The sequence below is a fragment of the Pristis pectinata genome, chromosome 8 (genome assembly GCF_009764475.1).
Source record: "Pristis pectinata isolate sPriPec2 chromosome 8, sPriPec2.1.pri, whole genome shotgun sequence".
Classification (NCBI taxonomy): domain Eukaryota; kingdom Metazoa; phylum Chordata; class Chondrichthyes; order Rhinopristiformes; family Pristidae; genus Pristis; species Pristis pectinata.
In genome coordinates, this window is record NC_067412.1 from 83,898,487 (window position 1) to 83,912,969 (window position 14,483).

Consider the following 14,483-nt stretch of genomic DNA (forward strand, 5'->3'; position numbering starts at 1 on the left):
AGTTTTTGGTCAGGTGCCTTAATATCTCTTTGTTTGGCTTACTGTCAAATTTTATTTGCTAATGCTACTGTGAAGCACCTTGGAACATTTCACTTTGTTGAGAATGCCAAATAAATGCAAGTTGTCTTTGTTGCTTTTGACTAGCAACTGGCAATGGTTAACCTCACCTCTACTCGCCCAAGGACCATTGAGACCAAGTGTGGCACGTTATTATTACCAGCAAATTCAGCATGCACGAGAAAACAGACTTGGATTGCATTGTTCAGGTATCTCCTAGGGCCAAAAGAAGAACACAATTCCCCCATTTCACTTTAACCCAGAAATGCCAAAATTGCATTGACCTGAAGCATTTTGACTAACATGTCTTGCAATTGAATAAAGTTACAAAATAGTCAACATGTTTTTAAACTTACCCACACTATTTCATTCATTACCATCGCTGAAGAATCGTTTACGTCATTATCGTTTTTGATGCTCTGTGGAAATTTCCATAAATTAAAATAAGATTAAAATATAAACGATTAAATAAAACCATAGGGCAAAATTGTTTCATTCTCAGGGTCCTTTCACTCAAAGTATATTCATGTATGGGAGGAAGGGGATAACGTGGATTAACTAATACAATGGATAATAGGCACATGCTGTCTTTGTGACTACACAGATTCCTTTATCTAGTGTAGGTGGAGATGAAGGAGTCGGAACTGAATACTGTTTTGTTAGCACAATAAAAGGAACCGTTGTATGCAAATTGAATATGTAGAACGCCCAGACCATATGATCACAAATTACAAAAGGCGTTGGGTTGATGCTGACACGGGGGAATTGGCAACTTAATTTATTATTTTCCTTTCCCGAATTGAGGGGAGATGAACTGGCCAGTTTTCTACACTGTCCTAGTAGGGGTGAACAAACACTCGACCGGCATCGGGCGGATCTGGCTGTCTGTCCTCTTCATTTTTAGGATCATGGTGCTGGTGGTGGCTGCAGAAAGCGTCTGGGGCGATGAAAAGACTGGCTTCACCTGCAACACTCAGCAGCCGGGTTGCAACAGTGTGTGCTATGATCAGTTTTTCCCTATCTCCCACATCAGACTATGGGCCCTGCAGCTGATATTGGTGTCCACTCCCGCCCTACTAGTGGCCATGCACGTTGCCCACAAACACCATGTGGAGAAGAAGATCTTCCGGATCAAGCAGCTCACGGGAGAAGTCGGGGAAATGGACATTGAGAAAGTGACTAAGCGCAGAATGCACATCACTGGGTCTCTCTGGTGGACCTACGTCATCAGTATCATCTTCAGGGTGATTTTCGAAGTTGCCTTCTTATACATCTTCTACTTAATCTACCCGGGCTTCAGGATGATCCGCTTGGTCAAATGCGATGCCTACCCTTGCCCCAACACGGTGGATTGCTTTGTGTCCAGGCCCACCGAGAAGACGATCTTCACCATCTTCATGCTGGTGGTGTCGGGCGTTTGCGTGCTGCTGAACATGGCAGAGGTGGGCTACTTGATCATCAAGGCTTGTGTGAGACTGTGTCAGAACAAAGAAAGGAGATCCAGTAAAAGTGCATTTTACGGGCGTAAGTTTCCACAATCCAGACAGAATGAAATTCATGAGTTGCTGTCAAATCATGATGCTGCGTTTCTGAAAAACAATAAAATGAACGCTGTTCGCAAAAGTTCTAATAAAGACTCTTGTAGAACCGCTTGAACTTAAAGATACCCGCTGCCTTGCTAAAGGAACCATTTTTACTAACGGAATCCTCCTCCCCAATCCTATGATTGTCTATTAACATCTTTCTAATGTGTTTGAATGCACCTTTTCCCAGAACCGTGGCTTCCAAAGGCCTTGCTGTATTTGTGGCTCTGGTACTGGCCATTCATCTGAGGAGGTTTCGTCTTCAGTTCCTGCGTTAGAATTATTCTTGAATTATATAATTTCCTTATTTTTACAGCAATCTTTTAGTTGCCGTTTCTGGTCACGCGTTTCATGGTTTGGATGATTTTGAGCTTGTGAGGGGATCTCTTGCCTTGAAATATTATTCTTTATCGTGTAAGAAAACGGATGGCTGTGAACAAAGTGTGTCTCTGCGGAGCGGTCTGGTGTCACGTGTTCGCTTACTGTCTCGCTAAGCTACCTTTAAAATACCTTTCTATTGCAGCTACGAGTGTTGTTACCAGTCGGTACCGTAGAGTAGGTACTGTGCATGAGTGCACAGGACACCTCCCCTTTTGGTCAACAGTTAACCCCTGTAATTTATTGATTGTCCGTCATTACTTAAGAAGAAGATAGCCGTTAACACTGAGGCCACAGAGCAAGCAGACACACAGTCCGTTCCGCCAGAGTTTTCGCCAGTCTTCCGCCAGAAGATCCTAAATACCTTTAAAAGACGAACAGACTAGAGGGCGCGAAAAACAGTGTGGATATTGTCTAACTATGGCATTTAGGTTGGAAATGCCAAGAGATGCAAGTCGCCTGCCGTTTAACTGCACTAAAATTATATGTGGTTTCATACCAAGCAGTTATTAGCTTCTGTTGATAATCTCACACCATGTGGCTTGCATCAGGTCAGGCCTTGGTTATGGAGTTATCCTATGAATGAATATTGAAGCAGGCAGTAGTTAGCATCACACAAGAGTTGTTTGTGGATTGCTGTGACATCCTATTGCTCTGTACGGAATGGAAAAGCCTTAAGTGAAATCGGGGAATGCTGGGAATACTCAGCAGATCAGGCAGCATCTATGTAGAGAGAAACCAAGTTAACATTTCAGGGCAATGATGCCCCCTTCGAGCTGCTGATTATTTCCAGCATTTTCAGTGTTTTAAGGAGTGTCCTAAACGAGGTGAGAGAAGTAGCGAGGCAGAAGGCTGAGGCAGGCAGCCCTGGAGCTTTGAGTCCAATCAGCTGAAGGCGTGGTCAGCAGTAAGGAGCAACTCCTAATTGGAAGAACACAGATATCCTGAGGGAGGGGTTGCAGTGCTGGTCAAGCGCAGAATCATGGGAGGGCTGAAGCCACTGGGGGCATTTATAATGAGGAATAAAGAATATTGAGGCATTGCTGAACCCGGAATGTTGGTGAACGGAAGAGTTTTGATATGTACACAGGCAGCAGAGACTGGATAAGATTTAGATGAGTTCAAGATTACGGAGGATGGAGAACAGGAAACCGGCAGGAATAACATTCCCAAATCTAGAGATAAAAATGATGAGACTAAGGATGTAAGTAACAGACGATCGAGGCAGGGCAGGGATGAGATTGCTACAGCAATGGAAGTTGGCAGTTTTCTAAAGAAATAGAAGTGTGGTCATAAGCTCACCTCAAGGTCAAATTGGACACCATAGTTACTCCAGATATTGACCAGTGCAGAGGGTAAAGTTTTGAATGCCATCCATAAATGCCTGTTCAATGATTTTCCAATGTAATTAAGTTGTCAGTCATTTCATTGATGAGAAATCAGAGCTAACGCCCACTCACGCTCCTACCCTCCAATGCAGCTCTGTGGAGAGAGAAAATTTAAGTGGTAGAGTCACCTTTTTTATTCCTTTAAGGTCACAATAATGTAATAACTAAAAGTAAGAATAGGTCTTTTGGCTTTTAATTCCTACTGCGCCATTCAGTAAGCTCATGGCTGATCTTCCTCGGTGCCACTTTCCTGTACTACTCCCATCTGCCTTGATATCCTGCCTCCTGGCATCTGGTTGGAAAAAGAGCTTAAGTATCTCGGTAGAAGCCAGATACTACCTATTCTGCTTGGGATTGAGCTTGTGATGTGTGTAAATCCTTTGCAATTAAGGATTAACTAATATCCATAGTTAAATATGACTTTTATTTATTCCCCACTTCATTATCTCATTAGAAAATTTATTCTCAATGAAGGAGAATATGAATCAAGGAAGATGGAGGGACATAATAATATTGTAACTCAAAGGCAATAATTCATATTTGATTAAGTCAATGAATAATGTGATATGTGATTTTCTTCTGTGCTGGTGTAGCACTGCTTGGACATCTACTGGCTAAGAAAGACTTGTTTTTTTTAGAAACCCTTGTTCTTAACTTTACTAAGAGGAAAGTATTGACCTGAAGTTTGTTGCCTGCACATGGAGGTGCTATTTCTGTAAATCCTAGTGGAAATGTTTCTTTGAGACTTGTTCTGGTTCTTGAGAGGTAAGGGTACTTCTCATGTTCAGTAAAGACTAAGAAAATCCCAGGTTTGATGGTGCATTATGTGCCAAGTCAATTGATCTAGCTTGTTGTTGGGATTGCTAAAGTTTGCTGTTACTGGTTTACAGAAGGACAAGTCACTTTTCAGCTACATTGAGAATAAGACCAGACCATTTGTGATACCCCACACAGTCAAATAGCTTGCCATCATGCATGATTGATATCAAATTGGGGTAAGGTATTTGAGGAATCATAAGGGACAAAATCCCAACAAGAAAGTAAACCTTCAGAAGAAGTAGCAGGAGAAAAGGGGCCTGTAAGTTATTTACATCCAGTAATATAGTTCATGCTAACATATAGCCATGCAAATTTGGATCAGGAGTAAGTCACCCAGTCCCTTGAGTTTGCTTTCCCCATTCAGTAAGATCATGACTGATCTGATTGTAACTCAGTTCTGCATTCCCCTCTTCCCGAAGTAACCTTTCACTCCCTTGCTTATCCAGTATCTGTCTACCAGCCGCCATATAGAAAATCATAGACGCTGTTTCCACTACTGTTTGAGAAAGGGAGTTCCAAGGACTCATGCCCCTTTGTGAGAATTTTTTTTGCTTCATCTCTGTATTAGGGGCCAATCCCTTATTTTAAAATCAGTGACTACTAAGTTATCCCACAAGAGAAAACAGAATCTCCTCATCCACCCTGTCAAATCCCCTCAGGTCCTTATATATTTCAATCAAATTCCTTCTCACTTTTTCAAACTCCAGCAGATACAACCCTAGTTTGCCTAACCTTTCCTCATCAGACAATGCACCATTCCAAGTATTAATTTTATGAACTTCTCTGAATTGCTTTGAATGCAACCTGGCTCTTGTAAGGACAACATCCCTTTCTCTCAGTTCCTCTGCCTCTACCGCATTTGTTCTCAAGATGGAGCTTTCCATTTCAGGACATCTGAGATGTCCTCCTTCTTCAGGAAATGTAGCTTCCCCTCTACTGTGGCTGATGGAACCTTTGCTCACATTTCATCCATTTCCTGGACTTCTGCTCTCTCCCACTTGCCCCCAGACAGAACAGAGATAGTGTTCCCCTAGTCCTCACCTTTCACCCTACCAGTGTCTGAATCCAGCACATCATCCTTCATCATTTCCACGAGCAATAATGGGACCCCACTACTAGTCACATCTTCCACCCCCCCCCCCCCCCCCCCCCCCCCCCCCCACCATTTCTGCTTTCCACAGGGACCATTCTCTCCATGACCGTTATAGTAACCTGAAGGGCAACTTTTTCACCCAGAAGGCGGCTGGTAAATGGAATGAGCTGCCAGAGGAGTGGTTGAGGCAGGTACATTAACAACATTTAAAAACCACTTGGACAGGTACATGGATAGGAAAGATTTAGAGCAATATGGGCCAAGCGCAGGCAAATGGGACTAGCTTAAATGGGCACCCCGGTCAGCATGGACCAGTTGGGCCAAAGGTCCCGTTTCCGTGCTGGATGACTATGGCTCCCTGGTTTGCTCTTTACCTCCCACCAATCCCTCCCCATCCCGGAATCAGAATCAGGCTTATTAGCACTGACTTATATGTCATGAAATGTGTTGTTTTGCAGCAGCTGTACAGTGCAAAGACATAAAATTAACATAAATTACAAAATAAATAAATAGTGCAAAAAGAAGGAATAACGAGGTAGTGTTCGTGGGTTCATGGACCGTTCAGAAATCTGATGGTGGAGGGGAAGAAGCTGTTCCTAAATCACTGCATGTGGGTCTTCAGGCTCCTGTACCTCCTCCCCGATGGTAGTAACAAGAAGAGGGCATGTCCCGGATGGTGAGGGTCCTTTGTGATAGATGCCGCCTTCTTGAGGCACACCTCTTGAAGATGTCCTCGATGGTGGGGAGGGTTGTGCCCATGATGTAGCTGGCTGAGTCTACAACTCTCTGCAGCCTCTTGCAATCCTGTGCATTGGAGCCTCCATACCAGGCTGTGATGCAACCAGTCAGAATGGTCTCCACTGTACAGTTATAGAAATTTGCAAGAGTCTTTTGGTGACATACCAAATCCAACGAAGTAGAGCCACTGGCGAGCCTTCTTCGTGCACTGCGATGTAGGAGGTGCAACACCTCTCCCTGACCTCCTCCCTCACCACCATCCAGACACCTAAACAAGCCTTCCAGTTGAGGCCTCCAACATCATACTGCATTCAGTGTTCTCGATGTTGCCAACTCTACATCAGCAAGACCAAGCATAGACCAGACAACCATTTAGCAGAGCAACTGTGTTCTGTCTGCTATGGCCATCTTGAGCTCCCAGTTACATGCCATTTCAACTCCCCTTCCTGTTCCTACACTGACCTGTCTGACCTTGGTCTTCTCCACTGCCAGAGTGAGGCCACACATAAACTAAAAGAATAACACCTCATATTCCATCTGGGTAGTCTACAACCCATTGGTATGCCACTCCCTTTTTTCTAATCCCCCTCCCCAGCCCTCCATTACCCACTTTTGTTCCTCTCCCCCACCTGATTCCATCTGCCTGTCACCCACACACTTTACCCACTAGATAACCATCCCTTATCTGGTTCCACGTATCACATTCCTTACTTATCAGATTCCAGCCTCTTATCCTGACTTATCACTTTCCAGCCTTTGTCTCCAACTCCACCCTCCCCCCACTTGCCTCCATCTGCCGTCCTGTTTTTCTCTCTCCTTATCTGTTTCTGTTACCCGCCACCCACCAGCTGCTGCCTCCAAACTCTACCCCATCTGGCCCCATCTGCCCATCATTCCCCCTCCCCCTCACCTGGTTCCACCTATCACCTGCCAGCCCCTGTCTCACCCCTCCCTCTGACATCTTCATACAGGCTATCTCCCCGCTACACTCTCAGTCCTGATGACAGGTCTCAACCCAAAATGTCAACTATCACTTTGTCTCCCAAATGCTACCTGACCTGCTGAGTTCCTCTAGCTGTTTGCTTTTTTGTTCCAGTTCATTAACTTTCTTCCTTAAATAAGGAGAACAATACTGTACATAGTACTCCAGATAGGATCTCACCAATACTTAAAAAACTAAAGCATAAATTCCATAATTTTATAACCCTTAGATGTCCCAAAATGCTTTACAGCCAACAAAGTACTTTAGAAGTGTAATCACTATTAAACTGTGTGAAGGTACTTGGAAATTAAGAAAAAATATTTTCATTTTCTCACTATTTTCCAAAATGAATAGTGTCTATATGTGAAAACAAACCCAAATAGTGCTCATTTAATTAATGTAGGGACATATACAAGGACATAGGTGGTCCATTTCCAAATATTAGTGGACTAGAACCTGGAAAGATGGACATGCAATTCTAGAGAGGTAGACAGGAGAGTTGTAAGATAGTGGAGGGAGGGAGGCAGGGTGGGCAATCAAAACAAGGGTAAGATCATGAGGAGACGAGATCGATTAGGGGGACAGTATTATGCTGTCGATCAGAAGTTAGGAAGTGTCAGACGTGTTTCTAAAGCATATTACAAAGTATTTTAATACTGAAAATTCCAGAAGTCTGAGAAATTCCTTGTCTAATAGAAATATGAAGGAAGAAAGAAATGAAATATGTTGGAAGTGATTGATAAACATGCATTAGGAAAAGTAATTTCTGAGTTTGATGGAAGAATTTGTGAATATCTACCAGGCTGGCAGAAAAACAATATTAATGAAGCCCTAAATGATACCCCTACATTTTCCTATGAATAGGGTAGTTCTGGTAAAATTTGAATGTCCTCCTAGGTTGAACTCCAAAACTGGTAGCCTGATGTGCATAATCAGTCAAACTGATAAATATATTCTAAACAAAGTTAGAGATAAATTCTGAATCAAGATTTCTATTCTCTTGCTGCATTTATTCCCCAAAAGTACAGCATGCCTACATTGTTATGTGGAATTATTGAATTGCTATAGCACAGAAGGAAGCCACTTAACCCATAAGTCTCTCAGTTCTTTGTATAACAATCCAGTTAAAACGTAATACCATCAGCTAACATCATACAATCCAGTTAAAACATCAGATTGTTTTCTTGCTTATATTTGATTACCTATAGAAATTAAGAATGATGCAATGTTATGGGAGATACATGTACTCAGTCTGAATATTAAATCATATCATTATAAACGCAGGATGATTGATGTGAAAAATAGAACAGTAATCTCATTAATGCTGGAAGGAATGTCCTTCTGAGGCTGAGGAGAAGGCTTTAGTTTTGAAATTACTTGGGAATGCTTGATGTTGGTACTGGATACCCCAAAAGGTAAGAGTTCCAATTGTTAATGATGATAATAATTAATCATGTATCAATTTAATGGTCACAAATATTGTCCAAACAACTAATCTGGGGAAGAACTAGACATCATTTTCTCCAGACTACTTAACACCCAAGTGCACATTCATGAATTTTGATGAAAAGATAGCACATTAATTGACTTAAAGAAAAATAAAAGTTGCATTTTTCAAGATGATTTCATTGTCCCCAATAGTGCATTAATGAAACAATAACTAAGGTTAATAAATGAATGCTATCTGTCTGTATTATTTATTATTCATTTTCCAAGACTCGGCTTGCACTGGCAAAACCAGCATTTATTGCCCTTCCCTAGTTATTATTGAGAAGGTGGTGAGGACCCCTCCTCTTGAACCAATCCAGTCTTTCTGATGAAAGTACTCCCACAGTTCTGTCATGGAGGAAGATGCAGGATTTAGATGCAGCAATAATGATGAAACAGCTATAGAGTTAGGATGCCCTGCATCTTAGTGAGGTGGTGGTGCTCCTGTGCACCTGTTGTTTTTCTTGGTGATACAGATTGCATTGTCTAATACCATTTGGAAGTACATTTATGGGATGTGAATAAGGTCCAGGCTTCAACTTACATCCATGATTCCTTATACAAATAGTTCCTTACCTCAGCCACCTTCACTGCTGGAGACTGGAAACTCCTCCCCGTATGGGTCAGCTCAAAAAGGTAATAAAAGGAGGAAGATTTTGTGTCGGCCTCATTTGCATACTTTGTAGCAGCAGCGAGGATAAAGGCTTCAGCAACAGAAGCTTGTCAACTTCACCGAACAATGTTTTGACATATCTGAAAAATGGTTTGAAACGTGTTCTTTAGTGAAGAAGCAGCAATTTGTTCCTCTTTAATTTATTTTTGTATTTATGATCAAAAATACAATTAAGAATAGCTGAGTGAAAATAGTTTATCATTTTTAATTGTTTAACATTTGCTGGTAAGTTTGGGAGCTATTAAAAACACCATTGTTTTTTCAGATATTCTAGATTTTGTGTTGTGAACAAGGTTAGCAGTAGTGAAGGAAAGAAACAATAAAATAAAGGGCCCTTTTTTACCAGATGCTAGTTTGATTTGGAGTTCTCTAGTAAACACAATCCACCAGCATTTCTGTGGCTGAATGGAGTTCTCCTCCAGGTTAAGCTGACTCGTTTAGTTTTGGACAAGGATGAGTCATGTTAAAAAAGCAGAAAACAATTTTCTGACCTATTCCATGAGGTGGATAAATTTGTTGTATAGCTTTTCAATTAATATTTGTCATCTGCAAAGCCAGTGCTATAATTTTGTTACATGGCCTTATCCTGTGGCTGTCTGGTTTTGCAGCAGCAGCAATCCTGCACCATGTATGCATTTCATTAGCTTTAGTTAGTAACTGTTCCATGTTCAATTTGTGTAATATTCTGGCATTTCAATATACTGACAGATGTAGTTACAGTTGAGAGTGCAGTGTGGATTAAAGAAGACATGGGTTCAGTCATACCTTATTGGTACTTGTTAAAGGTAACTGGTTAAATTTGTATCACTTTTATTTCATAGTACATACTGAAATAGAATATTGGAGCAAATCAATGTCAAGTCTGATTAGGAATTAATCAGATTTGATATTGATTTTTTCACTTATGTTTTCACATAAGTGTGAAAATAAGTTTCACATTTTTCACTTATGATGCAGAATTTTTCACTTATGAATTCTAAAGGAGGAGACACCCCTTCACCCATTCTATCTAATCATGTAACAAAGCAACCTTTCAATATCCCAATTTAAGTGCTCCAAAGTAACACTGCATAAAGTTAATACAAAATAACGAGATGAGTGATTAGCATTTATTGTGGAATTCTCAATTCTGGAAAGTTTAATCAGACACCATTTCACACAAAAAAAAACACTTTTTATGTCATCATCATCTGAAAGAACTTAGCAAACTGCTTCCTGATATTGGCTAATGTAAGAAATGTATAGGCCATGTGTTGGAATACACTGACCCAGGTTTGCCTAACTAATTATAAACAGGTAGCTGAGACAATGAGCAGTCACTTATAATGTTAGTAACTAGGGCTAGCTGGAAATTGGCTCTTTCAGACCATTTTTACAAAGGAATTAATGTTTCATTGGCTATAATAAATGAGGACAATGGCAGTAAGTCTTTCTCTGAGACCATAGTGAAAAACTCTTGTTTATATGGCAGCAATTGGCGCAAAGTTGGCAATGCCTCTTCACAAATGAAAGTGTCATTTTGGTGCAGTCAAGGACATTCTCCTTAGGTGGGGGGTGGGGAGTGGGGGGTGGCAGAGTTCATTATTGAGAAAATGTGAAGGAAGTCTTAGATGAATCTAATCAGGCCATACTTAACCCATCAGTGTGTGGGGAATGTTCCCCAATAATGCTCAGTATCAACACAGACTGCTCTTGGCTGCAGGAGCTCAGGGAATAATTTCAAGAGGTGGGAAAAGTAAGTACCACAGGTCATTGCTCACCAGCGCCATAGTTTCTGTTTGCCTGTTTATGGATTTATATTCATTAGGAAGGCAAGAATATTCCGATTTCATAGTTAATAAATGGAAGCAAACATTGTAGTTTGGTGATGCAGCAACTAATGAAGCCACGTTATTTCCTCAGGAATGCAATTAATTATGTAAAGATAACCGTATAAACTAGCGGCAAAATTAAGGCATCAAGTATTTTAACCGCCTTAAACATTCAGGAAATTGTATTAAAATAGCAGTTTTCGTTGTTAGATTATACTTCTCTAGCCAATCTATATCTTTGTTGTGCGAAAGTATCTTTACTTATGTAGTGTAAGCTCATCCTGTACTTGTTTTATAAGCAAACTATGATTAGAAAAATGTCACCCATGTTATCTCAACCGAAAATAGTTCTGCAGCAGTCGTGATGAAATGTTAACAGATTTTAAAAAGTCTCTATTCTCCTTCTTAGAAGCTTTTGATCTAATCCCTTCCGTTCCTGGTTTTTGCCACGGTTAGATCATGCCGACCTGTGCAGTTCCCTCTTGCCCTCCCTTCGATCTCCCTTCTTCCGGGGGGGGGGGGGGGGGGGGGGGGGGGGGGGGGGGGGGAAGAGTGTGCGGGGACTCGCTCACCGAGGAGCTGAGTCGTGGGAATTCGATTCAATGATAATTTTGCCGAAATGCCATGAACTGAATACCATGCTGTAACTCTAATATTGTCAATTAAGTTTGTTGGGTTTGGAAAGTCCTCCTGACAATACTCTCAACTAACATCGAAGTAACTGGTTCAAAACCCGTTTAGCTGTCGCAAGATCTGGGCCATACTTAATGCATCTGTTGTATGATGTAGGTGTTATAATGGCAGACATCAAAACGACTAATCCTGCATTGCAGACACTAACCTCCATTCATCCAACCATCTAGCATTAATCTCTAAAGAAAAAAGTCTCCTGCTATTACAGATGCCTGAAGACTCCTCCCGAGTCCGAAAAACTGATTCGGCACGCACCACTGGACACCCCAGGATTCGAGACGATAGCTCAGAATTTCCCATTGGCGACGCCAGGATCTTCGTACAAACATTTCTGGGCCCTCGAATCCCACTCACAGATCCTACCATGAGCCACTCTAGGTTTATTTGATTGCCATTTACAATTTCCCGCATCGGACATACTGTGTTTCTCAGATAGACGTCCAAACTTCATACAGACCAAAGCTGAATGTTTTCCTCGTCAGAACTCCAGATTGTTTTAAAACTAACCTCGAGGTCTTCCACGCCAGTGTTCAAAGGTTCACCCGCCAGACATTCGTGAGTTCTCGGATTATGTCCAAGACTGTTCACATAAACTAAGGTAGCCATCAAACGTGTCATTTCATGCTGACCAGGAAATCGAGAGCACATTTCATGACTCCATCTCTGGAATTCCATAGATCATGTATCATTTCTGATTTCCGCTGAAAGACCTTTCACTCTAACAGCTTATCATTCATTATTTCATTGTTGCATGAAACCTCGGAAGCTGAATTAAGACGTTTCTGTTTCCAACCGATAAGTTGAAGAGAATCGATCTAAATTGAAGGTCCAATTCTATCCCAAGTTTGGGATCTGAGTTCAACACTAAATATAAGCAAAACCCTGGGATCCACACTCATTTTGGTGTTCAACAGAATATGAATTGAAGTTTTTCAATTTATTGATTTCATTGAGGTTTAAATCATTCATAATTCAGTTGTTAATGCCGTTTTATATTTTAATTCGTGTTATTAAATATGCAACGTTTAAAACTTACATTAGCATTAATTTATCGTGTTTCACACAACTTAAATCTGCTGCTACTGAACGAACGGTAAGAATGAATGGACGGGTGGCTTTAAGCGATTAGAGTAACAGAGTTAGATATTGGATGGCAATAAAGTGTTCGAATCTTTTAAAGTGACTGTAACGTGACTGGACATGGAGCAAACATTTAAACGACTTTGTTCATTTATACGTTGCAATATATTCGAATTCCTTCGAAGGAACCAAACAATGGTCACACAGCTGAAGCGAAGGTCTGTTTTCACCAAACAATGGCCTTTATTTCCGAACATATTTACTCCAATGCTGCGGCAGTGAAAGGTCCCGTGCTATTGGATGTAGTGATCCCAGAATCGCTCGCTGTGGCCCATTCTGAACAGATTTGTCTCACATTCCCAATTTATTGCTTTCGTTTCCTTTCCCCCTTCAACTTTCCCGCCACCGGGTATCATTTCCCTCGCAGGCGGCCTGTTTCTATCGTTAGTTCAACATCGCTGGATAAACAGCCGGCGATGCAGCAGTAACTCAATGCTCTTTCTGTTTGGGGGGAATTCCCGAGTACGGTGCAGATCCTAAACCAGTGGCAATCTCTAAACAGATTTCATGCTACATGTACCTGGGCTAAATTCATTTGGATTCTTGAGATCATCCAAAAATTTCCTTTCACTCCTGGATATGAAAAGTGGTTTTCCTCTAACCCACAAACCGTTCTATTAAAGTTGCTTTATGTGTATTTTGTGCGATTAAAAAAGCCTGAAGATTGAAAATAGTTTTGTCGAGCAAAAGAAAACAAAATATTTTCGGTTACAAATGACACATAGTTCCGCCCACACTTGATTTTCCTTTAGTTACGTGTGCCCAATGGACTTTAGGCAGTGGTGTGAGCAGATCTGATATCAACAGTAGTGCAGGAAAGAGTTTGTGAATTACACGTGGAACAGAACTGGTGGTTCTGATACGGAGCACAAAACTAGGTAGTGGAATTCGGCGTGAGATGGAACGGTGGATATCTGAGGAAAGAATGAATAATGTAAACGTAATATGTACACAATGGTCCGGAATCTATCTTAGTTTACCCTTTGCAAGCGGGGAGACATTTGACAGAACCTTTCCTCAGCTGGTAAAGTCGATTAGTTTAGAGCGATGGATTGTGCCCGTGGTCACTCACTCAAATGAGCCAGCTTGGGTTTTATTTTTAAGCGTGAGATGTTTATTATTCTGATACCAATATTACACACCTTCAGATAAATGCAACATCTGTCTGCACACACTGTGCCTATAATCGGACAGAGGGAATCTAGCTTATTCATATTTTCACATGAATCTGGTGTGGAGATTCCTCGGGAACGAGGATCTTCCAGTCTGGTTTCGTGGGTTCTGGGGAGGTTGATGGGGAACGGCAGACTTTTCCACAGGTGGGGCAGGTTGTGGCTGACGGGGCGGGCGGCTGGTTAGTTTGTGAGATGGTGCGTTCCTTCCTCCGTTCATGCAGGGCTTCTGTGTGCTTTGATGCATGAAGCTAAGGGGCGGGGGGGGGGGGGGGGGTGGGGACGGCTCTTACTGCCATCCCAAATGCTCCTTCTCCACTGTGAGTGGTCAGGTGTTCCCGGGAACTGGCGGAGAATGTTGCAATTCTTCACGCACGGATGCACAGACACACCTGGAAACACCAGGCAGTGACCTCCCCATGTGTCCCACTCGGACACTTCCAATAAAAGAGCAAACTTCCATTTTAC

At 41.7% G+C, this 14,483-nt stretch overlaps 1 protein-coding gene across 1 annotated transcript; it reads left to right on the top strand.

Annotated features, from left to right (window-relative positions):
- The first annotated feature begins 866 nt into the window (after positions 1-866).
- LOC127573458 (gap junction beta-1 protein-like) lies at positions 867-14,230 on the top strand. Its single transcript, XM_052021699.1, has 2 exons — positions 867-1,581; positions 11,912-14,230. The coding sequence occupies exons 1-2, from the start codon at positions 867-869 to the stop codon at positions 11,917-11,919; spliced, it is 723 nt and encodes a 240-aa protein (XP_051877659.1). The 3' UTR covers positions 11,920-14,230.
- The last annotated feature ends 253 nt before the right edge of the window (positions 14,231-14,483 follow it).